Source organism: Lycium barbarum, chromosome 11 (assembly GCF_019175385.1).
Source record: "Lycium barbarum isolate Lr01 chromosome 11, ASM1917538v2, whole genome shotgun sequence".
NCBI lineage: Eukaryota > Viridiplantae > Streptophyta > Magnoliopsida > Solanales > Solanaceae > Lycium > Lycium barbarum.
Genome location: NC_083347.1, coordinates 118,446,218 through 118,470,302, shown reverse-complemented (window position 1 = coordinate 118,470,302; position 24,085 = coordinate 118,446,218). Strand labels below are relative to the sequence as shown.

Sequence of the window (24,085 nt, the reverse complement as noted above, 5' to 3'; positions counted from 1 at the left end):
AAATCTAGTTCACTAGAAAATTATATTGTATATACAGTGTTATTTTTTTTATTATATAGTAATACTGATACATATAGTAGATGTTGTTAAAATGAGTTAATTACACTAAATACCCTTATAATTTGACTCAATTTTAGATACACCCTCTATATTTTTAAAATCAAACACTTACACCCTATATTATGAAAATCATCCCATATGAGATAAATCCAAAACTAAGTACATTCAAACAATTATTAAAAGATAATTATTTTTTTGTGTGTTTATTTCTCTATATTTTAAATGAAATTAATAAAAATCAAGATTCCGCTGTTAGTTGAATGTAGCTTTTGTAGGGTGTGACAAACGTGGCATAAAGGAATTCAAGACCTTGAAGACTAGTATAAATAACCAAAACTACTCTGTTTTTCATACATTATTAAACTTTCACTTTCTTTTTTCATAAATTCATTCCTAGTCCTCTAAACTCCTTTTCTTAACAACAACAACAACAATGAAATTCGACCTTGAGTATCCATTGAACGAGAAAAACGACGCCGTTTCAGTTCTTTTTGACGCTGAGTCTGATCATATGCCGTCCTTGTTTTATTTCAAATCTACTGATGTTCGCTTCTCCATTCGACATCAATCCTTCACTCTCATTTCTCAAGTAAATACTCTTCAAAATACTAGTACTTCTTCCGTCTCAATTTATGTGATACCATTTGTTTAGTCGGTTTAAAAGAAAAAATGACACATTTATATATTTAAGAGTCTTTCGGTATGCAGATTAAATTATCCTGAGATTATAATCCTTGGACTAATTTATCCCATATGAAAGGCGAGATAAAATAATCTCAAATTTGATGAGATAATGTGGGATATCTCAGTATTAAGTGTGGGCTTTATTTTATACGCTGTTTGGTAAAACATATCAGGATAAATTTATATCTTCTATCAAATAAAGGATAAAATTAATCTCAAACTTAATCGTGAGATATATCACCTTATCAAACGTACCAAAGGACCCTTTACTACTTAACAATATAACTATGAAGTGTCCATTTTACCCATAATGAAATATGTATAGCTTATTTTAGATCATAAGTTTCAAGGTCTCCGTTATTTTTTTTTTTAGAATGTATGCCCAGTCAAACAGGGTTTTTTTTTTTTTTTTTTTGGGTGTGAAATTATGTCTATTAATTAGTACTATTTGAATTTAATTTAATTTTTTTTTTCTGTTTTTATTTTTGCAGGCACAGTTTACTTACAATGTCGATCGATTTACTGCATACCTAGCTGCCAATTACATCGATCGTTTCCTCTCCAAACAAGTAGTTCTGGTAAATTATCTCATTAACTCATCGCATTAACATAGGCAAATGAAGAACTTGAAAACAGTGGCTACAAATATATATATATATATATATATATATATATATATGCTGTAAACAGAAATTAAACTATGAATTTCGCGATGAAATAGTTGAAGATCTAATGGAAATACTTACTTATCTTCAGGAGAATAGTCAATGAGGATTTTGAAACCAGTGTCTACATTACTACATATGTATATGCTGTAAAGAGAAAATAAAATGTTGAATTTCGCGATGAAATTGTTGAAGATCTTATTGATTTCTTTTAGAGATAATGGTAAAAAACACACCTGAACTATCATTGTTTTGCAATTTTTGAACTATCACGTGTTTGTATTTCCTACTGAAGTATCACCGACTATTTATCAAAATATATCTCGAAATTAATGAGTCAGCTGTCATGTGGATGAAATTTTATGCGTAAATTAAGTTGTCACGCCTTTTAGCGATTGTGTTCAAACACTAGGTTTAGTCAACTTCGAATTGTGTTTGATAAATAGTTGGTGATAGTTTAGGTAGGAAACACAAACACCTGATAGTTCAGATATAAAACTCGCAAAAAAGTGATACTTCAGATGTGTTTTGACCATTATCCCAAATTTAAAATGTGAATTTTGCGATGAAATAGTTGAAAATCTAATGGATACTTTTTTACTTATCTTCATCAGGAAAATAAGCCATGGATTGCACGAATTCTTGTCATCGCTAGCCTTTCACTAGCAGCGAAGATGAGGAACATCAACTTATCGCTCTCTCATATCATAAATCCAATATCCGATTCAAACGTAACAATTTTTTTATTGTCCTTATAATAGTCATATTCATATTGGATTTTATCGTATTTATTTATCCATAGATCCTAATAATTTGAACAGAGAGACGAAGACGAAGGTTTAATTTTCGATTTGCAGTCAGTTCATCGAATGGAGAGTTTGATTCTCACAACGCTCAATTGGCGGTTACGGTCCATCACGCCTTTTGCGTTTCTTCAAATTTTCAACTCGTTGTTCGAACTCAGTGACGTGTCACTGAGTCAATCACTTGAAGTTCGAGCTTCAGATATCATTCTCAGCTCTCATTACGGTACTGTATTTTGAAATTCTGCATAAAATAATACATAGACTTACTCATAACTTATATATGTATTAGTTATGCGGGTTTATAAATTGCAAACCAAACACCGTATTTTACTATTAAATATATGATTAACTTACCTCTTAACCAGCTACCAACAACAACAACAACAAGAAGCCCAGTAGAATCCCACCATGTGGGGTCTGGGGAGGGTAGAGTGTACGCAGACCTAACCCTCACCTTGAAAGGTAGGGCGGCTGTTTCCGAAAGACCCTCGGCTCAAAAGAGGAAAACAAGACAAAAGGTCAGATAGGGCCAAGCATATCAAAAATAATATGAAAATAAGGAATAACAAAAGCGAGAAAGTCATGGTAGAGCAGTCCGGCAAGAAAGTAGCATTAATTACTATAGATAAATAAGATAATCAAAGTACAAAGGCCCAACAACTATAAGCAGAAATCAAATGCAGAAATCTAATGACAATAAACGAATGAGCAAAACTACAACTATTGTGGTGAAAGGATAAGCAACCTAGCCTTCTATCCTAATCTGAGTCCTCCACAACCTCCTATCTAAGGTCATGTCCTCGGTAAGCTGAAACTATGTCATATCCTGTCTAATCACCTCTCTTCAATACTTCTTCGGCCTTCCTTTACCTCTCCTGAAACCGTCCATAGCCAACCTCTCACACTTCCGCACTGGAGCATCTGTGCCTCTCCTCTTCACATGCCAAAACCATCTCAGTCTCGCTTTCCGCATCTTGCATTGTCCTCCACCGATGCCACTCCCACCTTGTCCCGAATATCTGCATTCCTAATTCTATCCCTCCCAGTGTGCCCACACATCCATCGCAGCATTCGTATTTCCGCGACTTTCATCTTCTGAACGTGAAAGTTCTTGACTGGCCAACACTCCGGCTTCCATGCAGAATTTAAGCATAACTCACCTCCAAACCAACTTCCAAACGACCCCTTAATCAATATTTAATAACGTTAATCTCGTGCTTAATTATGGTATTATGAAATCTCTGTCTGATTTGTGAATAGTACCCAGTAATTAATTATCTGTATCTTTAATCTTCTTTTAATAAACGTTAATCTCGCGCTTAATTAATTGCAGAAATTAAGCTTCTTGAGTACAAACCATCAGTATTGGCGGCATCTGCGTTTCTGTGTGCAGCTCAAGAGTTGATTCCCCATCAAGTTTCATATTTCTTAGATGCAATTTATTCTAAAAGCCAACACATATATAAAGTAAGATTCTTCTCTACTATCCATCACTTTATTTTTCTCTTTTCAATATCTTGTTTATGTTTAGGACTTAATTAAGTAAGCTAACCCTGCAAAGAATTTTTACAATCTCAGTATTTTATATATGTAGGAAGAACTTTTGAATTGTTGGAGTATAATGCGGAAAATTACAATCGATGAAGTTTCTTCTAGCTCGTTGACACCGAACAGTGTGCTTGATCACCAAGAACGTAAAGTGAGAATCCAGAGAGGAACAACAACAGCAAGAGGCGAAGATTGAACGATTTTCAGGATAATCAAACATCCCATATTTCTCAGGTTCAACACTGCTAAAGAATTAAGGATGGTCACAAAACGGTGCGTGGATTCAGCCTTAATCCGCAAGACTTCCAACACCTGAATGGGTAGTAGAGAATCAGCCAACTTACGGTCCACTTTATACGTTTGATGAGCAGATCACTTAGGGAACTTCTTAGTTCTCACCCTGAGGGAGGGGGGAAGCTACCGCTTCTAGAATGGAAGCTTTCTCCTTTACTATTTTTGAAGTTAAAAAAAAAAAAATGGTTAGCGATTATGGTTGCGAAAAGTGGAATACTCTGTGGCATAGTAAAATATTCCGTTCTCAATCCAATCTATTCGTTGATGCTTTCTCAAAAGAATTGATCTTATTGCTTTGAAGATGGCAACTAGCGATTCATAAATGTCAAATCACTTTGCCGCCATATTGTTCTGCTCTTCTGATGAGTCACTTAAAATGCTAGGAACGCACTACTAGAAACACGACTTATTTGCCTCGAAAGTTTTGACGGGATTTGTGAGAATACGTTTTGTCGAAAATTGTTCCCACGGATTTTAATTGGAAATACCAAAATACTGATGACATTTCAATGAGAATGGACGTGAAAATCTGCAAATTTCTAATAGTGACGGAAAAATGGAGTGAAGTAATAGCAGAATCAAAAAACAAAGAAAATTTGTAACTTCCTATTGAATGGTTACATGTATTCTCTGTTCTGCGTCAAGAAACATGGGACATAAGGGAAATAATTATTTTCCAATTGTTTCAATTGGGTTGTGTGGGAGATGGAGAGCGTAGGTTTGTTGGGCTCAACCAGTCCGCATATACTTTTAACATGGTGTGATATTGTTCGCTTTAGGTCAAGCCTGCATGGTTTCCCCAAAAAGGCTTCACACCATGAAGAGATTCTAAACCTTATATTTAGCTTCCCAATATTTTCAGCTACCGATCGATGTGTGACTTTGTTTGCACACCCAACACTCTCCGATTCACGAGTCAATTTTTGAGATTCACTATGTGCCACCCACTAGATTATTCTTGTGTGCGCGTCTCCAAGCTCGTAATGACTACCAAACTGACCCCGCACCATCTCTCTGACATGGCTATACTCGTCCCGCCGAACCTGGGCTCTGATATCAGTTGTTGGGCTCAACCAGCCCGCAGATATTCTTAACATGATGTGATATTGTCCGTGTTAAGCCAAACCCTCACAATTTTCCCTAAAGACCTCACACTATTAAGAGATCCTACACCTTATATGTAGCTTCTCAATCTTTTCAACTACTGACGTGAGACTTTGTTTGCACACCTAACAAGGTTAACCTAAAACATAGCTAGCTCCTTTCCAGTATATCAGACTACTGTTAGTCTTTTTTTTTTTTTTTTTTTTTTTTTTATAATTTGAGGTGAGCCAGTGAATAACCTAAGATGAGAAAGGTAAAGACAAAAAAGAAATTTGCCAAATTGTTAAAGACAAAAAAGCAATTTGCCAAATTGTACCATCAAAGAATGCCGTGGAATGAATGAAATCCCTCTACATGCACCTTTAATTAACCAAATGCCCTAGGTTAGAGCTCTGAAAATGAAAATAATTTCTGATAGGAAGCATTTTTCCCTTAAAAAGTGATATGCAGCGCGAAACTAAATTGATCGGGCTAACGTTTTTTAGACACCATATGATCAAATAAAAATGTAGGAGCTATTTCCTTTTTCTTTTTCTTGGGAAGGACAGGAATATATACATAATTTTCTAGATTATGTCTTGAACTGGCGCCACAAAAATTACTAAGTAGTGTTTGAATGGGAGAGAGAAAACGTTGAAGATACGTTGCCTTCATGTGGATTTTAGTCAATCTTGGTTCCAAGAGATATGTAATTAAATAAAGCAATTGTAGTAAATTTTCACAGCAGTACATAGTTTTGAGATCTTGACGACCACAACTACTCTTATTCTAATCTTGTCTACATGTTCCTCCCTTTTCCAGGTTCACCCCATCATTTCTTTATTTACATTGGTAGTCCCAGACAACAAAAAACTTGTCAACTGCAACAAATTTCTCCACACATTTTCTTGTTGAAGACGTTGGGACATGCATAAAGGTGGACACTTCATAATATCTCAAGGCATAAAGAGTTGGACGAAGGAGATAAACATAAAGTACAGTGATACCATTAGAAAAACTCCACTCTTACAAAACAAAATTACAAAAAGAGTTTTTATAGGCGCAACAAGTAACTCGTGGACAGAAAGAGGGAAAAAAAAGTAACTCTTAGACTTCGGTTTACATGAATCATACTCCCTTCGTCCAGTTTTACTTGTCACGTTTCGCTTTTCGAGAGTCAAACTGTATAAATTTTGACCAATATTTTAAGACTTATTTTTTCATCATATTAATATGAGAAGAATTGTGTCACACCCCAATCCTGATAGGGCATGATGGGCACCCGACCCTTACTTAGAGCCGAGCGAACCCGCTGGTTCTCGTTATACTCCTAACCTCACTGGACTCTTAAGTCATTTCTGCATAATGAAAGCTTTTCAAAAACATGTTTTTCGTCCTTCTCAAATCAAGTAAAATCTGTAATCATATGAAATCTATAAAGTAATGCATAATGATACATCGGCTTAAATAGCCGCTTACAAGATTGGCATACTGTATACATGACTCCATCTGCAAAGTCTCTAACATACATCAATATACCATGACATAGATACTCTGACACGGCAACACTCCGGAAGAAAATGGAGCTCGCCAATCCAGCTGGAACATCTTTTAGCCATATCCTCTACTCATCTGTATACACCTGCGTGGCATGAAACGTAGCGTCCACAAGAAGGGGCGTCAGTACGAATAATGTACTGAGTATGTAAGGCATGAGTAACAACATAACATAGATATGAAAAGTAACAAGGAATAAGAGAGGTAACCTGTACATCTGAATGCCTCGTAGGGCGGATGGCATGCATGCTTAGCCTTTAAAAAAAACATTTCAATACATATACATAGTAACATGCCCGGCCATTAAGGCGCGGTGTCATTTATATAATATCATGCCCGGCCATTAAAGCTCGGTGTTATCATCATTAGCCTGCGTCCAGGCCTCCCGCGTCCGGGGCAATATCATAACATGCCCATTGCAGTGGTGTGCACATCTACGTGCCTGCCCGGCCGACTATAGCGCGGCGCGGTGTGAGAAAATACATACATAAATATATAAAGCATGCATGAGAGTCAAATAAAAGCTATGAGTACATCGGAGTGACGTAAGGTCGGTAACCTCCGATTATATTATGGAATAATCATCGTCGCTTTGTCTCACCTTGAAGGAAAAATTATTATAAGGTGAGACCAACAACAATGAATAAAATTAAGGAAGGTCAAAAGATAGCTCAATATTCTCATATCGTCATTGAAATCATAAACTTGAGACCTTTGAACATAAAATCGTTCTCATCATAGTCGTCATAATAATGTAAAGCTCATGTACATGGAAATCTCTGTGAATAAAAATTATCTCATAATAACATGAAATCCGTATGCCTTGGAGCTTGGATAAATAAATCCCTCATAATCATCATCATGGTTATCATAAAAGAAATTATTCATCTCTGCCATCATAAAACTTTAAGAGTCATAAATTCCTAACATTCTTGGAAATGAAATTTTTTATGGAATCCATACATAGTTTGGTAGGAAAAGAATCATGCTTTTGGAAATTCAATAACCTCGTAAGGATCACGAAATTCATGGGTTTCTAGCATTTGCAGAATCAATGATATTATGGATACGACACAAAGGTTTATAACGAAAAGATCATGACTTTAGAAAGAAGGGGACTAGCCTTAACATACCTGGAGGATAATTTCTCGACTTCCAACTTACTTTTTATCTTGCAATTCACTTAAGATTATTCGTCGCCTCGCAATCTACATATACAACCATTCATAATATTGTTAGGCTCGTCATCAGGCACTTGTCTCAAGACTTTAATTAAAATCCTTCTAAATTCTGTCGAAATTCGGGCAGCATCTCCCCTGTTTATATGCCTAGCCCGAAATCATTATATCAACAACCAATCAACAACAACAATACCAACATCATCAATATCATTATCCATACCAATATAATTCCTAAAACATCCCACACGATATCTTCTAAATTTCTCAACTAACCAACTTGTGATACGACTATTTAATAACTTTATTTCCGTAAAGAAGCCGAAATTAATACCAACAACATCAATAACAACATCCTCAACATCCTACAAGATAAATATATATATTTTATCCAAAATTCTCTTCAACCCTCAATCCATAATTCAACAACATCAACACAACAAAATATAACCTTTATTCTTGCAATTACTCCTTAATCCATATTGATAAAGAAAGAAATTCAATGATTCATACCTTGTATTTATCAATGTAACCAGATATTCAATTTTTACTTGTTCCCAAGCTCCTCCAACACCAAAACGGAATGATAATCGCGACTACAAATCGTCCGAACTTCGATTGGTATTCCGTAGCTTGAAATTCGCTCAAATTCCTCAATTTTAAGTGGGATTTAAGAGCCCTTTGATGGCTGAATTTTCTGGAAATTTTCAGAGCTTTTGGATGAAGAAAAAAATGGGATTTTAGCCCTTTTATAGTGAGCAAAGCCGGTATCACTGTAGCCACAGTCCTGTAACAATACTGTAGCAGTTCTGTTTCAGCTTTGTCAGCTCAGTTTGTAACGTCTATAATTTTCTACTCTGATGCCCTATCGACGAGCGGTTTGTTGCATTATAAACTAGACTCGACGAACTTCATTTTAGGCTTTTGTTTCACCTTAAAACTCCTAATATGCTAGGAGATATGCCCCTTCAAAGTTGACTAAAAATCTGCCCAACATTTCTCAAATTTTCGTCAAACTTATTTTCTTCAGTTTGCTTGACCTCGAAACCTTCCGAAACTCTTCATACACGATATTTATCATTTATTATACATGATAATGGCCATATTCTTGTGTTTCAAAATAGTCTTTCCCGATTACGACTTACGAGATCGTAATTCGTCCTTTACTTAAACAATATACTTAATAATGTCTCGTTCCTCATACTCCAAAGTTGTTTACCTAGTCGTAACTCGACATACTTACATTCAAATTTAACCAGTACTTCTCCGAGGTACGGGGTGTAACAAATTGCAACTTATAGTATTTTTTGTATAGTTTCTGAACATCTAAATTTTAGTTTTAAAATATTGAATTAATCTAATTTATTTGGCTTTGAAGATCAGTCAAATTGACTCTCGAAAAGCGAAACGTGACAAATAAAAATGGACGAAGGGAATACTTAATTAACCATCTCGAGTAACTAAAAGACACACAATGAACTTGATCAACCTTGGTAGACTAAAAGACATGAACTTAGTCACCTAGCAGTACCACCAAATGTACCTAGAGCCCGTTTGGATCGACTTATTTTAAGTTCTTTTAAGTCAAAACCGCTTTTAAGTCATTTTGTAGTGTTTGCATAAAGTAAAAAAATGCTTTTAAGTCAAAATATTCAAAATAAGCCAAAAGCTACAATTCTTATGTCTTATGCTTAAAAGCCACTTAAAATAAGCCTATCCAAACGGCTGCTAATATATATTCTACAATATTCAAAATTATTTTCCAACACACTCTGCACACAAGTGTTTAGCGCACGAGAGACGGTAATTGTCTTTGAGTCCATTTTTCTCTCTGTTGTACAATTCTTATTATTGTAGAACTTCTGCACTATGCATGGTTCTGTAACTTTGTTGATGAAATGCATCAAGCACCTTGCTTTCTGTAGCATCGCCAGTTTGCGCGCACCTCGATTAATTGCATGGGATATCGTCTACCTCCCACTAGCAACAGGTCACGTAACTCCACCAAAGCTAGGACAGATGAGAAGAAATTACATAATATATTTTTATTTCTGCAGGAATTTGAACCTGAGACCTCATTAGTTCTCAACTCACTTCATTTACCACTAGGCTGCTCCTTTGGATGCAATTTCGGCAATAAGTGAGATCATTTTCCAAAAGATGATTTCAGATAATAAATAACATCTCTACCGAATGGCTGACAATTATTAGAGTCAATAACTTATATGGTCATCGAACTATAACAAATTACCTACAAAAATTACTTATATTTATCTTGTGTCAAAAGTTACTCAAGTCAGATTAGTCCGCCCACAAAGTCATTATAGCTAAGAACTAAAGGGAAAATTTTATAAACCTCCTCTCAAATTTGGCTTCGGACTAACTTTTCTTGTAGGTAATGATATTACGCTTAATTAACAGTTCTTTTAACATGATTATTATTAATATACATAGTTTGTGATATATTTTTTCGTTTAATTAATTTTATAAATATTTTTCAAAGAAAAAATCATTTCCATTGTTGTTCAGTGTTCACCATTCTGTTATATAACTTCAGGATATATAATTCACATTTTGTATACCTTACTGTTATACAACAATAAGATATACAAAATATTACTATTATATATAAGGGAGAATCCCCCTTTTTTTGTAGTCCTCACAAGATTTTTTTGTCTCTTTTTATCCCTAATTAAAGTTTTTATGACTTTGTAAATCTTCACATATTTTTGTAAATTTTAAGAACTGTAAGGGTTTTTTTCATGCCACTAAAATGATGATATCATGGATAAGGTTATAGTGGGCCTCACAAAGCATACTCATACATATTTTGAGTCTTTATGTGAATTTTTTTTAAATTTGTTTTAAACCATATTTTTCCTTAAAAATTTATTATAGACATGTAAAGAATTATCCTGTCATTCAAATTCTATCTTAATATTGGCTTAATTATTGAATTAAAATATTATTCTTATAATATTATTTATTGGTGTTATTTGCAATTTATCATTTGCTATTTTAAATTTTCATTCGTCCAAATGTATGTTTTTCTATTTTCTCCTATAATTTTGTGTCATACATACCGGCAAACATAAGTAATTAACAAAAATTTCATAAAATAGGATTAAGTTTTAAATTAAAATAATAAATACAAATAACTTATATCATTGTTAAATACTTTAAAAATGTACCAAAAATGCAAATTATAGTCCTTCCGTCTCAATCGAAAAATGAATTTCGAAGTACGGTAGTTAATTAATCAAATTTTATATGCACACACTTTTAACATAAAATGTATCTAATAAATTACTATATTAAAAGAGAAACTATAAAATTTATTGTTATATATATTATGAAAATATTTGAAAAAATAATGTTGTTAAAGAAAATACAATTTGATCTCCAAACAGTAATAATACTAGACAACTGCAAAAAGTATTTTTTTTTACTTTTTTAAGTATAAAAGTATTTTGCAAAATATCGGATAATCAATATTGTATATAATTTAGGACAAAATGTTTAAGTTCGACATAAGAAAATTATTACAATGTAGATTTCATAAAATAGTTCATTAAATTAAGACAAATTTAGAAATGTTATTTTTTAACATGTATCTTTTGGAAATAAAAATAAAGCTTAAAGTAAAAATAATTTAATTTTATTGAATTTTCTGTATTTTTTGTGTTGTTTAATTTGAAAGGAACATCTACAAACGTATCTTCGAATATCAAGGTGTGTGTGTGTATATATATATATATATATATATATACATACTAGGGGTAGCGAAGCCGTACTGAGCACGGCCCAATCCAAAATTTAAAATATAAAATTGAAATTTCAAATTGGATATTTGGTCCTTTATAAACTTTATTTAGTTTTATAACCTTTTTACAAGAGATCTTCTGTTTTTACACATAAGAGATCTGAAAAAAATAAAATAAGAGATTTGAAAAAGCCATTTTCTTCTATTCAAATTATTAGGGGGCAAGATATCCTATTTTCACTGTTTTAAAAGAACGTCAGTATTTTGGGGAAAGTTGAAGATTGGCACACTTTATAGGCATTTGGTAATGCAATTTGGAGCGCAAATTTAAAATGTTGATTTGAAATCAGTGTTTGTTTATGACATTGAATAAAACTTCAACTTTAATTTGAATTTTTAGTTTCAAATTTCAAATTTTCCTTAAAGGTAGGATTTTAATTCCAAGTTTGTGAATTCTTATTTTTTAGAATTTGAAACTTGACCCATAAGTTTATTTTGCAACAAAAAAAAAAAAAGACTCATGCTCGTCGTGAAGAGATTCTCCCATACAATTTGGGAGGATTACAGTAAAGAATAGTTAGTTACTAATCTTGTTGATTTATTGGAATCATTTATCTATAAAACGGACATGAAATATGCGATATGTTAGTGCGGCGCCATAGGATATTCTGATACCTTGTCTATGAACTATGGTTTGCTCATTCTGTAAGATTGTAAGATGGAGGAAGTTTTGACAGTTTTCATAAATTGTGAATTTTTCATGTTTATAAGCAAAAAAAAAACAACTTTTGAGATCCATATTGCATATCGAGGGAAAATTGCAACTTCAAATCAACATGATTTCAAATTCAAAACAAAAGGTTTCCTAACATATCATTTGCTCCTTTTTAGTTTTTGTTTTGTTATCTATTAATTATCTTCACTAACAAAATCCTTTTTAGTAACTTCAAATGATATTGAATTATTTTCTTCGTTTTAATTTATGTGAATTTATTTAAGTCTGAACAAAATTGAAGAAGTGCGGGGCGAATATGATATTACAAATTCGGAACTTTCAACTAATTCCTTTTTAGCTTCTTAAGAAAATTTAAAGAGAAAGTGAAAATGTCATAAAAGGTTCATGTACTATAATATGACTAACCTAAAGAACCAATTCAATAGAACTATGGAAATGAGCCTCCTTAATAATACATACTTTAGCTGTGTACATCTATATATAAAAAAAATCAACTACCTTAATAATTTTATTTTAGCTAGTAGTACTTTATCACAATTACTGGGAGTAAATAATACAGTATATTATAAACCATAAAGTGAAGCATTAAAATACAGGAAAGAGCAAATAGGAACTTAAGCTTTATTGGAATAAAATAGTTGTCAATATTGTGTGCAGGAGCTAATTTTAGAACCACATGGCAGCGAGTTGAATTCATGGTAGGTGGGGCCTATTGGTCACCCAATGAAACTGTTCTAATTCGTTAATTTCACATGAGTACCCTTGTTAACCCAAAAATTGTACAAAGGGAAATATGAGGGCTTTTAAGTCAATTCACATTGACCTTAAGCTCCTCTATTCCCTCTCATTAATTGTAGTAATATATATATATATATATATATATATATAAGTTAACTTTATTGATATCATCATAAAATTGAATTTCAACGCCGGTTTGGGCACGGACTTAGCATCGGCCAAATGACACTATGATACAAATAATTGAATCCCATTGTTGTGTACAAAATGTGAATTATATATGCTGAAATTATATATCTATTGCATATTTTGTAAATATTTTTCTAAAAAAGTACGGAGTGTTTTTTAAATGAACGTTTTTACATAATGATTTTGGCTACCTGGCCACGCCACTTAAATGTCCCTAGAATAAAAGAAATGTCATAGCTTTGAGCCTTACCACATACGAAAATCTGATTTTTGAGTGAAGACGGGTGAAGATGCGAGCTCATTATTCATTGTGCAATTCGAACCGTCTTATTATGAAATATGTTATATTTAGATTATTTTTAGAAGTACATTATTTGAATAAAAAATATAACTTTAATATAATACATCGGTAATTAAATGGTGGAACAGTTAATACCACATAAAATCAAAAAAGGATCAAAAGTAGTGTTTATTCACAAGAAAAAAAGATCAAAAGTAGTGTACATTTCAAGTAATTAAAGACTAAATATGCTTTAGATGAATATCACAAGGAGTAAATTCAGAATTTATCAATAATCAAAGGACCAAAAGTGCTATTATAAACCCATTAAACAACTACCATAAAGAAAAAGCATACACCAAACAATCAGCCATTCAATTTCCATACAACTCAATTTCACTTTTCTCAAGCACATTTCATCGAACACTTTTCGGGCATGGCATCACCGAAGAACCAATAGAGTTAGCTTAAGCCGATAAAATTAAAGAGAAAATACATAAATTTAACACGACAACCAAGTTTCAGACAACCAATTTCACTTTTTCTCAGACACATTTCATCAAACACTTTCCCTTACATACGGAGCAAAAATGCAACTTTGATATAACACATCGGTAGTTAAATGGTCGAACAATTAATACTACATAAAATTTGTGATTATTATTCACAAGAAAAAGGGATCAAAAGTGTAATTTCAAGTAATTAAAGATTAAATATGCTTAGTCGAACATATTACAAGGATTAAAATTAAAATTCATCAATAATCAAGAAACCAAAAGTGCTATTAACCCATTAAACAAGCAAATACACCAAACAATCAGCCCTTCAATTGTCATACACCCCAATTTCACTTTTCTCAAACACATTTCATCGAACACTTTAAGGGCATGGCATCACCAAAGAAACCACCAACATAATCCTTTATTTATTCTAATTTACGAGGCAATATTTTCATTTTAGTTCGTTGAAGAATGATAATAGCTCTAAATTTGAATATAATTTATCTAAAATTTCTACATTTATTTTTAATGAGAAACTTTTATATCCACACCCAGAGGCGGATCTATGATTTGAAGGTGGCGGGTGCCACAATTTTCTTCAATATACATCTTGTTAGGAACGTATATTTGAGTCGAACCCATCTCTTTTTAGTTTATTTGGGTCAACTTAATAGGCTTTTTTTTAATTTGCAAATATGAAAATTACATTTTAAAAATCAAGAAACGAACATAATTAACATCTTAAATAAGGAATCACACTCATTAATACCCATTAACAACAGAAGTAAAATCAGCTTTTTCATCAAGGACCTTGCATCTCTTATGTATATCAAAATGACTTTGCACAAGTAAAATAACATCTTCAATAAAAAAATTACACCAGTCAAAATAAGAAAAATAATAAAAAAAACTCTTCAATAGGTAAATACTCTCAATAAGTAAATGTAGAATTAGATAAACTACAAAATTCTCAAAAATAAATCATAAATTTCATGTTTTTGCAAAGCAGTACCTACGAAATTTTCATCACAATTTAAGTAGTAAAGTGATTTAAATTGAATTTAACAATTATAGAATAACATAAATTTTTATAATACTCCCTCCATCCATTTTTATTTGTCTATTATACTAAAAATATATATATTCACTTTTACTTGTAAGTTATATAGTTGAGAAAATCAAAACATAATTTACCATTTTATACTTATTATTAAGTACTCCAATTCATTTCTTATTTTATTTATTGCTTATTAAGAGTGTTCCAGGTCAAATATAGACAAGTAAACATGGACGGAGGGAGTAATAAACAAGAAATTATTAAAAAAAAATTGAATTTTGATTTCAATTCAAAATTCCCATTGAGACCCAAGTTTTTTGATTTAAATACTCACAGATTTGAGATTAAGAGAAATACTTAATTTAAGAGATTTTAAAATTTCTATTTGTGTGTTCTCGCTAGAGACCATAGATAAAATAATAGAAAAGAGAAAAATCAATATAAATAATAAAAAGATAAATATAAAATTGGGAGGACCGAAAAGGAAATTACTGGTACAAAAGAAGTAAAAAGCCCAAAGAAAAACAGAAGTCGAAAAATGTTCAAAATAGATTCAAACTTGTGTCTATCAGCCGGGGCACCTCTGTCTAATTTACAACGAGGGGTGGCAGAATCAAATATTTGACCTAATTTAAACAAATTACAACATAAGTATATAAAAAATTTATTAATTGAGGGGGTGCCATGCCACCCCATCGTAAAGGGTGGATCCGCCCCTGTCCACACCATTGAGTATTTATACCAAATAAATGGAGTTAGCTTAGACACATTAAATTAAAGAGAAAACACATGAACTTAACCATAATTAAGTGATAAATGTATATGAGAAAACACATAAACTTAACCATAATTAAGTGATAAATGTATATGTGAAAGACATATGCTTTGCATTACTGTAATCACATAAATATTACTACTTCGTATGACATGTTTAAAATTACCAATTTCAAAATTCTTTATTTCATTCTTAAATTTTGTGTTTAATCAAATTTTACATCCACACTTTCCAGGCATAAACAAAAGCATACATAAACCAACAGATTAGACCTTCAATTTTCTCACACGCATTTCGTCAAACACTTTGATTAAAGATAAAAGCGGAAGTTTCATATTAAATTATTTCTAAATATAAAATGATATCATTGGATTTACTAAAAAAAAAAGTATATCATATAAATTGAGTGTATATTAACCCATTAAACAATCAGCCCTTCAATTTCCATACAGCCCAATTTCACTTTTCTCACACACATTTCATCGAACACTTTCCGGGCATAAACAAAAACATATAACAACAGATTAGACCTTCAATTTTCTCACACACATTTCATCAAACACTTTGATTAAAGATAAAAGCGGAAGTTCTATATTAAATTATTTTTAAATATAAAAATATATCATTGGATGACTAAAAAGGAAAGTATATCGTATAAATTAAGTATATATTAACCCGTTAAACTGTCAGCCCTTCAATTTCCATACAACCCAATTTCACTTTTCTCACACACATTTCATCGAACACTTTCCCGACATAAACAAAAAACAAAAACATATAACAATAGATCATACCTTCAATTTTCTCACACACATTTCATCGAACACTTTCCAGGCATAAACAAAAAACATATTAAACCTTCAATTTTCTTTCAGACATTTCATCAAACACTTTCCAGGCATAAAATGGCATCACCAAAGAAACCACCAACACCAACAGCAATAATGCACCAACCAGCATCACCACGTTTCCCTCCAAGCACACCAACATCAAACGCAAATCGCAAAATCGCAATCGCCGTTGATTTAAGTGACGAAAGCGCTTACGCCGTTAAATGGTCCGTTGAAAACTACCTACGTCATGGTGACGCCGTTATTCTCCTTCACGTTAGACCAACATCCGTTTTATACGGTGCTGATTGGGGCTCAATAAATGCAACTGATACAAATGATGAAAAATCAAAGCAAAAATTAGAAGAAGATTACGATAATTTTACGAGTAATAAGTCTAATGATTTGGCACAACCATTAGTTGATGCGAATATTCCGTATAAGATTAGGATTGTTAAGGATCATGATATGAAAGAGAGGTTATGTTTGGAGATTGAGAGGTTAGGGTTGAGTGCTGTGATTATAGGGAGTCGAGGATTTGGCGCGATGAGGAGAGAGACGGATGGAGGTAGGCTTGGGAGTGTTAGTGATTATTGTGTTAGACATTGTGTTTGTCCCGTTATTGTCGTGAGGTATCCTGGTGGTGATGATGGTGCTGAAGGTCTAGGCAAGGGCGACTCAATAAAGTTAGCGGAAAAGGAGACTGAGGGGGAGGATTCCATGTATCATGATGCATCAGATAAAGGAACGGGTATATCTTGATATACTTATACAATGTGTGTTTAATTTGCAAAAAATATTGGTCGCACTTTAACGAAAAATTATATCCACTGCTTGCCCCGCTAAGAAAGAATCAGTTTGTGAGATGAGATTGTGAATGGTGTTTAATAAATCAAAGGAGTGGTGTATGGGGCATTTAATTAATATGATGAAAGGTTGTGTTGTCTTTATTACGCCATCTGTTCAAGTTATGTGATGGTGTTTGACTGGGCACGGAGTTTAAGAATGAATGAGAAACTTTTGAAGCTTGTGGTAAAAATAAATCATAGATATTTGTGTGGCTTTAAATCAACTTATTAAAGGGCAAAATGGGAAGTTAAAATCAAATTGTTACTAAATATAGAAACGTGTCATTTTTCTTTGGAACTGACTAAAAAGGAAAGAGTATCACGTATATTGGGACAGATGGAGTATTAAGGAAGAGGTGATGTGTAGTTTGCTTCGATTACCTAAATGAGTTGTAAGTAATGCTAAAGGAAAGTATTTTGATTGATTGCTGTAGGAAACTGGGAATAGACTGATGATTCTTGATTAATTGAGTCTCTGTTTCATTTTATGGAAATTCTTGTAGAATGTACGTTCAGCTTGTAGTTTGTTTTGATGACCTAAGCGAGTTGTAAGTAAGGGCTATAGGAAAATATTTTGATTGATTGCTGTAGGAAAGCTGGGAATGGTCTGATGATTATTGATTAGTTGAGTCTGTTTCATTTTATGGAAAATCGTGTGGATTGTACGTTCTGAGCGGGGTTGAATATTTCTCTGTTTAGGATCGTCAATCTAGTTGCTTGGCTTTGTTGGAGTGAAATTACTTCGATTGGGGTGTCAAACAAGTTTGGGTAAACAGTGTAAGTTCTTGGTAGATGTTAAATGAAACTTAGCTTGAGCCAAGTATTTGTGCTTTTAGCTTCCTGGTTCTTATTTCATGATTTCTTCTCTTCCATTCCGCTGTTTTTGTTCTTTTTCCATTTATGTTTTCTGACATTTGTGTTAGTTGAACTTAATTGTTTCCTCCTCCCATTTCACTTATAAGTAAAAGGAAAGTGCATCAGCTTTCTATAATGGTGTACCTTTTCCTGAAGGGGTATGCTGGTCATGTAAGCTCGTAAATTAGACGTATAGATGATACGCCATTAGGCAAACTTTAGATTTCTGGGGGAAAATTCGGAGATTGAATTTTAGGAAAGGGTAACATAGCGGTGTACGAGAGGAGGTATGCAGAAAAAGAGAGGGTTAGGATGGAGAGGATGAGGGGGGGGGGGGGGGGGGTTATGAGATAGCCTACTGAAGGATTAGATGGGTAAGTGTTGGAGGGAGACAGGAAAACAAGATACAATAAATTTTCAAGGACTCAGTAAGTGCGGGTGAGGCAGTCTTGGGAAATTGATGAGGAGAGAGTGCATTTCAAATGCAAGTCCAGGAGATTAGAGTTTGACTTTTTAGTGACAGGCTAAAGAAAATAGACCGGAGACATAGGAGTTTATGCTTATCATTAACCCTCCTGGGGATGGTTGGTGATAGAAAAGAGGCAACAAAGAGAGAGTAAGAGAGAAGAGGAAACACTGGGGAGGGTACTCTTAAGTACTCTGAGCTGTAAAAAACGGGCTGGGGACTTTCCCCTTCTTTATCTTAAGCTTGTTTCTGTTTGTTTTTTCGTTTAATTTCCACCTCGCCCTTCTGAAAGGTTGATTTCTGCTTACAATCTGGAGAAGATGATATATTGGAAGGACTAGGTTTAACCCATGAAAGAAGAATTGAGAGATGTAATTCTGTTTCGTCTTTAAGGACGTACTAAAACTTGGCTACTAGAAACAAGTTTTCTATTTCTGGAATGAAACATGGTGCCTGAGGTTCTTGTGGAACAGAGTGATTATGCGTTTTAGATATACTTGGCTTAGCGTTCATAATTCTGACATTAGTACCTGCAAGTAACATTGGCTCATGATCTGAAACTTGAGGGAGAAAAATTATATGTCAAATAAATTTTGTGAGGTGCCTGTGTGTTTGTTATTCAACTTGAAATCATTATTGGTGAGCAGTGAATTTTGCATACCTGCGGGTTTCTCTAGTTGAAAGAAAGGCATTGAAATTTTAATCTAGTGTTGAATTTTTCTTTTTATATCCATTGATGATGTAAGAGTAAGACTGCCAGCTGCTTAATTTGTTATTTCTCATCTTGCATCCTTTACCTTTACTACAAGTGTGAACTATAGTTGCCAGTTTTGTCTGACATTCATTCAAGTTTAGTGTGATAGAAGGATTCAGCGTACAATTAAAATGTATGTTCCTAAGTAGAGGCCAAAGGCCCTCTTTGAAAAGTCTTCTTTTTCATCTACACTACAAAAGAGAGGCATGAAAGAAAGTGTAAGTTTGATTGTATCTGATTTCAGACCGACTGTCTTGAGTCTAATCCTCCATACTTATGGTGAAAAGTTATTTGACAACACGAGAATGTCTAAAATCCTTCGATACAATTCATTCCTTTTTGGAGAACTTTTAACAGTAAAAAATGGAAGTGCTGTCAAACGGCGCATATATATAAGGCTTAAAAGAAAATGAATGTTTGTCTTGTTTTTCCTCTCTTGTGACCATAATTTCTGTTTCCGTTATTCTTTTCAATTAGCTATATTATCAGCAAAACTGGATCGGTCTACATCAAGTGGACCTATTGCAAGAAATTATTAGTAAACCTCCTATACCAAAGGAAAAAATATACCTGCCAGAAGACTCCATAATATATGCAGGCTAATAGTTACTTTCATTTGGAACAATATCCTCTCCTCCCATTTGTGTCATCTGAGGAAAAAAGAGATTTGAATTATATTTTGCATTGTTCTGGACGACATTACTGATCACCAAGCTGACTTTGCATGATGCAGATACGGAGAAGGCTTCTTGAATAATGAAGACGGTGTGTATGTTTCAGTACTGACAAAATGGCCTTCAATGGTGTTGACCGTGCCAGTGAGAAATGAATTTGGTGGTTCTCTATCTCTCTTTCTGCTAAATGTCCTCTGCTGTGTTTCAAGTTCATCAAGTTTGGCCTTCATATTCATGAGCTTTCTTCTCTTTTTTCTTTTTCATTTTCCTCTTTTCTTTTTTTGGGGTGGGGGCGTTGTTTTAGGTGTTTGAATAGGTTGCCTGTTTTCTGTGTGCAATAACCAACTTTCTGGAGCTGCTATATAAGTTCACGGTTTCTGGTTGATTGCATTGATTTGGAACCATGCATCTTGTCTTAATTTGAGGCTGCTGTCCTACATGGCGTTTGAGTTTGCTATTTACTGTGATTTCTAGCTATGTTGCTCGGATCCTCCAAAAATGTTGTCGCACCCGTGTTGGATCCTAAAGAAATGCATGGTTTTGGATCCGATACACACCTGGCAGTACTTTTTAAGAGTCCGAGCAATATAGATTTCTAGTATGGCGCCCCTCGTATTATATTGACCTATTACCAACTCAGTATCAGAGTAGATAGTTTCAACAAATGTGACAGCTTTTATACTTACACAGCTAAACAGGTCCATCCCGTGCGACACCAAATAGCAACATATATTAATAGACCGGTTATTTAGCTTTGCTTGCAATTGAGTTTGTCTGTGACTGCTGCCTGGTGCATGTATGAAGATATTGGCCATTGGAATCTGCTTTTACCTTTGTCCAGGTGAGCTCGCTCTGTTCGACACCTCTTTCTGTTACGGCCAGTAAGCTATTTGAGATAGTTGGAAAACGAGTGTAGTGAAAGAAAGTTTTGAATAAATAATTTCTCAAAAGTCATTGCTAGTACATTTGATATAGTTACTGCCAACCTTAGGCCTTAATTAGCAGTGGTAAGGCCTTGTGTCTTCATTCGAGATAACTAGATGCTGAATCTGGTCTGTTTGAAAGTTAATTAGAGTTAGCAGTCGAACTGTGAGCCATTATCAATCTTAGGCGTTCCAATATAATTGACTTGATGGAGCATCGTTAATGAATGGTGTTTTGAGCATAAAGGTTACATTTGATTCTTAATTAATGAAATCTTGATGTGCATTCGGGAAGAAAGTACATATATAGTTCTAAGTTAGAAGAAATAGAATGGTTCTCAATTCTCAAATTTGCAAGTAGTAATTGAATTAGGTTAATTAGGAAGGTAAACAAAGTTAAGTGTTCCATATATTCTTGTTATTCTCAAACAAAAAGAACAAATAGAAAAAAGTAACATAAACAAGGAGGTGCAACAAGGAAACGATTAGTTACAACTAGTGATCCTACAAAAATCTTCTTGTGTTTTATTCTGTTGATCTTGTGCTAAAAAGGTCATGTAACTAAAAAAGAACATCAGAAGTGGCTCATAAAATCGATCAGCCTGTTGTGTGAAGAGATTCGTATTTCATTCACCTTTCTCTTGAGTTGACACTAAAAGGTGGAATACTCTGTTCAAACCTGAAAAAATTACCGGGATCCACTTTGCTTTTCACCTTTGCTAACCCCTCAAAGTTACCACTGAAATATTTTCCACCCCAAACTCTAGAATTTGAATACCTATATTCTCCATCATTAGTGCCAAAATCAAGATCCCTATAATTGAGATAAGCACTTCTCGAAGGGTTTGACAAAAATTGCCCCATTTTCTCATAAAGTTCCCTTAACCAATTAATCTTCTTGCTTGATATACTTTCACTATTATCACCCCAATTCACCATATACTGAATATTGAACAAATTTCCCTTTCTATGAGGAAATGGAATTTCAAATTCTGAAATTTCATCCATTCTTCCACCCAATGGATCCAAAATTATCATAGGCCTTTCTTCATCCTGAAACATTGTTCTTATCATTCTCCACACCTCTTTTGGCAATGGACTCTTCACAAAATCAGACGTCGCCTTTTGGTAATTCTTTGTTTCTGGCACAGTCCTGTTTACCAAAAATTCAATCGAATCGTTTGTTCTCTTAGATGCAAAATATAATATTGTGTTTATCCAGGGTACTTCAAAGCATTCTTTGTTTATGCAAGGTAATTCAGTGCAGTTCACCACTGGATCTTGAAAACAATCTTTTTGGACTAATCCAAATTCGGGGAAAGTTTGATTCAACAATGGGATTAACTCACTCACTCTCCCAAGAAACAACCCTTGAAATGAAACTTGGACTATTTTTTTACTTCCAATTCCCATATTTTGAATCAAGACTCTCATGAACAAATCCTGACTCAATTTATGTGACACATTTTGCCATTTTTGAAGTGAATTTATAGTTTCCCCTTGTAATTTTCGGCGTACTGTGAAAGCAGTAAGCTTTGATGGTACGTGTACTAGCTGAATTTTCCAAGCTAGAACGACACAAAAACTCGATCCACCACCTCCTCTTATAGCCCAAAACATGTTTTCTCCCATCGACTCTCTGTCAAGAATTTTTCCATTTATGTCCATTACACGAGCATCGAGTACATTATCTGCTGATAGCCCAAATTTCCTCATCAAAGTTCCAATTCCGCCCCCACTAATTAGCCCACCACTGCCAACAGTAGGATACAATCCTCCTGGAAATGCGAGATTTTCGCTTTTCTTGGCAATTTCGTAATAAAGTTGCCCCATTGTCACCCCTGTTTGAATCCAGGCCGTTTGATTGTTTTCGTCTATGTTGATTTCATCAAGTTTGAATAAATCAATGATGACGAATTGAGTTTCCGTTACAGAGCGAAAAGAGAGACCTTCATAGTCATGGCCACCACTTTTCACTCTAATTTGTAAGCCAAATTTCTGGCTACAAAGTATAATAGGTTGGATTTCGGATTCGTTTTTAGGGGCTATGATGAAAATTGGTTGTGCAGATGAAGAATTTAGCCACCTTGGATTTTTCTGGCCAAATTCAATGAGAGATGAATATGTTGGTGATTTTGGAAAGTGTATATGTTTCTTGATGTTTATGTCTGAAGAGTGGCTATAAATGCAATCAAGAAACTCTTGTTGAGCATTAGTTTCTATCAATAACAAGAATGAAACCAACAAAAATGGAAGAAATTGAAGTCTTCCCATTTTTCAGAACGAGTTAAGCTACTAAGCTAAGTAGATGCTAGAGCACTGATAGAAGCAAAAAAATATTCGAATTCTTTGTTCTCGTTTTATTTAGGTGGAGCAATTTGAACTCATTATAGAAAATGAGAAAAAGACAATAGGCAAATTGCTTCTTTTATGGTGTCTCAAAGCTAGTGAGATGAATAACAATAAATATGAGTAATTAAAGGTCACATTAACAGAGAATTGAATAAAGAAATATATATAGCAATACGTTACAGTCAGACCTGAAGTAAATAACTCTAAATTAAGGTCAACATTAACAGAAAATTTATTAAATGATTTAGAACATGTTACAGTCAGGAATCTTTGGCCTTATGAACTGGCACATGGAAGTTAGTTCACTTGGATTTTGGTAAATAGATTAAATTTGAACGTGATCTACACGTTTGTCAGTATTATTGAAAAAAAAAAGAACGATAATTATTAGTCAATAATATATTTTTGAGCAAGAGGACAGTATTTTAGCTTGCAAGGATCATTTTGATGTTTGGCTGTAAGCTAAAGTC

General features: G+C 33.6%; 3 protein-coding genes across 3 annotated transcripts; 2 read left to right on the top strand and 1 right to left on the bottom strand.

Moving 5' to 3' along the window:
* Positions 1-429: 429 nt before the first annotated feature.
* LOC132617524 (putative cyclin-D6-1) lies at positions 430-4,326 on the top strand. The gene is made up of 6 exons (XM_060332537.1): positions 430-649; positions 1,236-1,322; positions 2,024-2,140; positions 2,231-2,438; positions 3,549-3,682; positions 3,810-4,326. The coding sequence occupies exons 1-6, from the start codon at positions 494-496 to the stop codon at positions 3,957-3,959; spliced, it is 852 nt and encodes a 283-aa protein (XP_060188520.1). The 5' UTR covers positions 430-493; the 3' UTR covers positions 3,960-4,326.
* A 12,066-nt stretch (positions 4,327-16,392) lies between these two features.
* On the top strand, positions 16,393-20,725 carry LOC132617722 (universal stress protein PHOS32-like). Its single transcript, XM_060332797.1, has 2 exons — positions 16,393-17,494; positions 20,400-20,725. Exons 1-2 carry the CDS (start codon positions 16,819-16,821, stop codon positions 20,417-20,419), a joined length of 696 nt encoding a protein of 231 aa, XP_060188780.1. The 5' UTR covers positions 16,393-16,818; the 3' UTR covers positions 20,420-20,725.
* A 942-nt stretch (positions 20,726-21,667) lies between these two features.
* Positions 21,668-23,636, bottom strand: LOC132618172 (berberine bridge enzyme-like 22). The gene has a single exon (XM_060333231.1). It carries the CDS (start codon positions 23,535-23,537, stop codon positions 21,894-21,896), a length of 1,644 nt encoding a protein of 547 aa, XP_060189214.1. The 5' UTR covers positions 23,538-23,636; the 3' UTR covers positions 21,668-21,893.
* Positions 23,637-24,085: the final 449 nt, after the last annotated feature.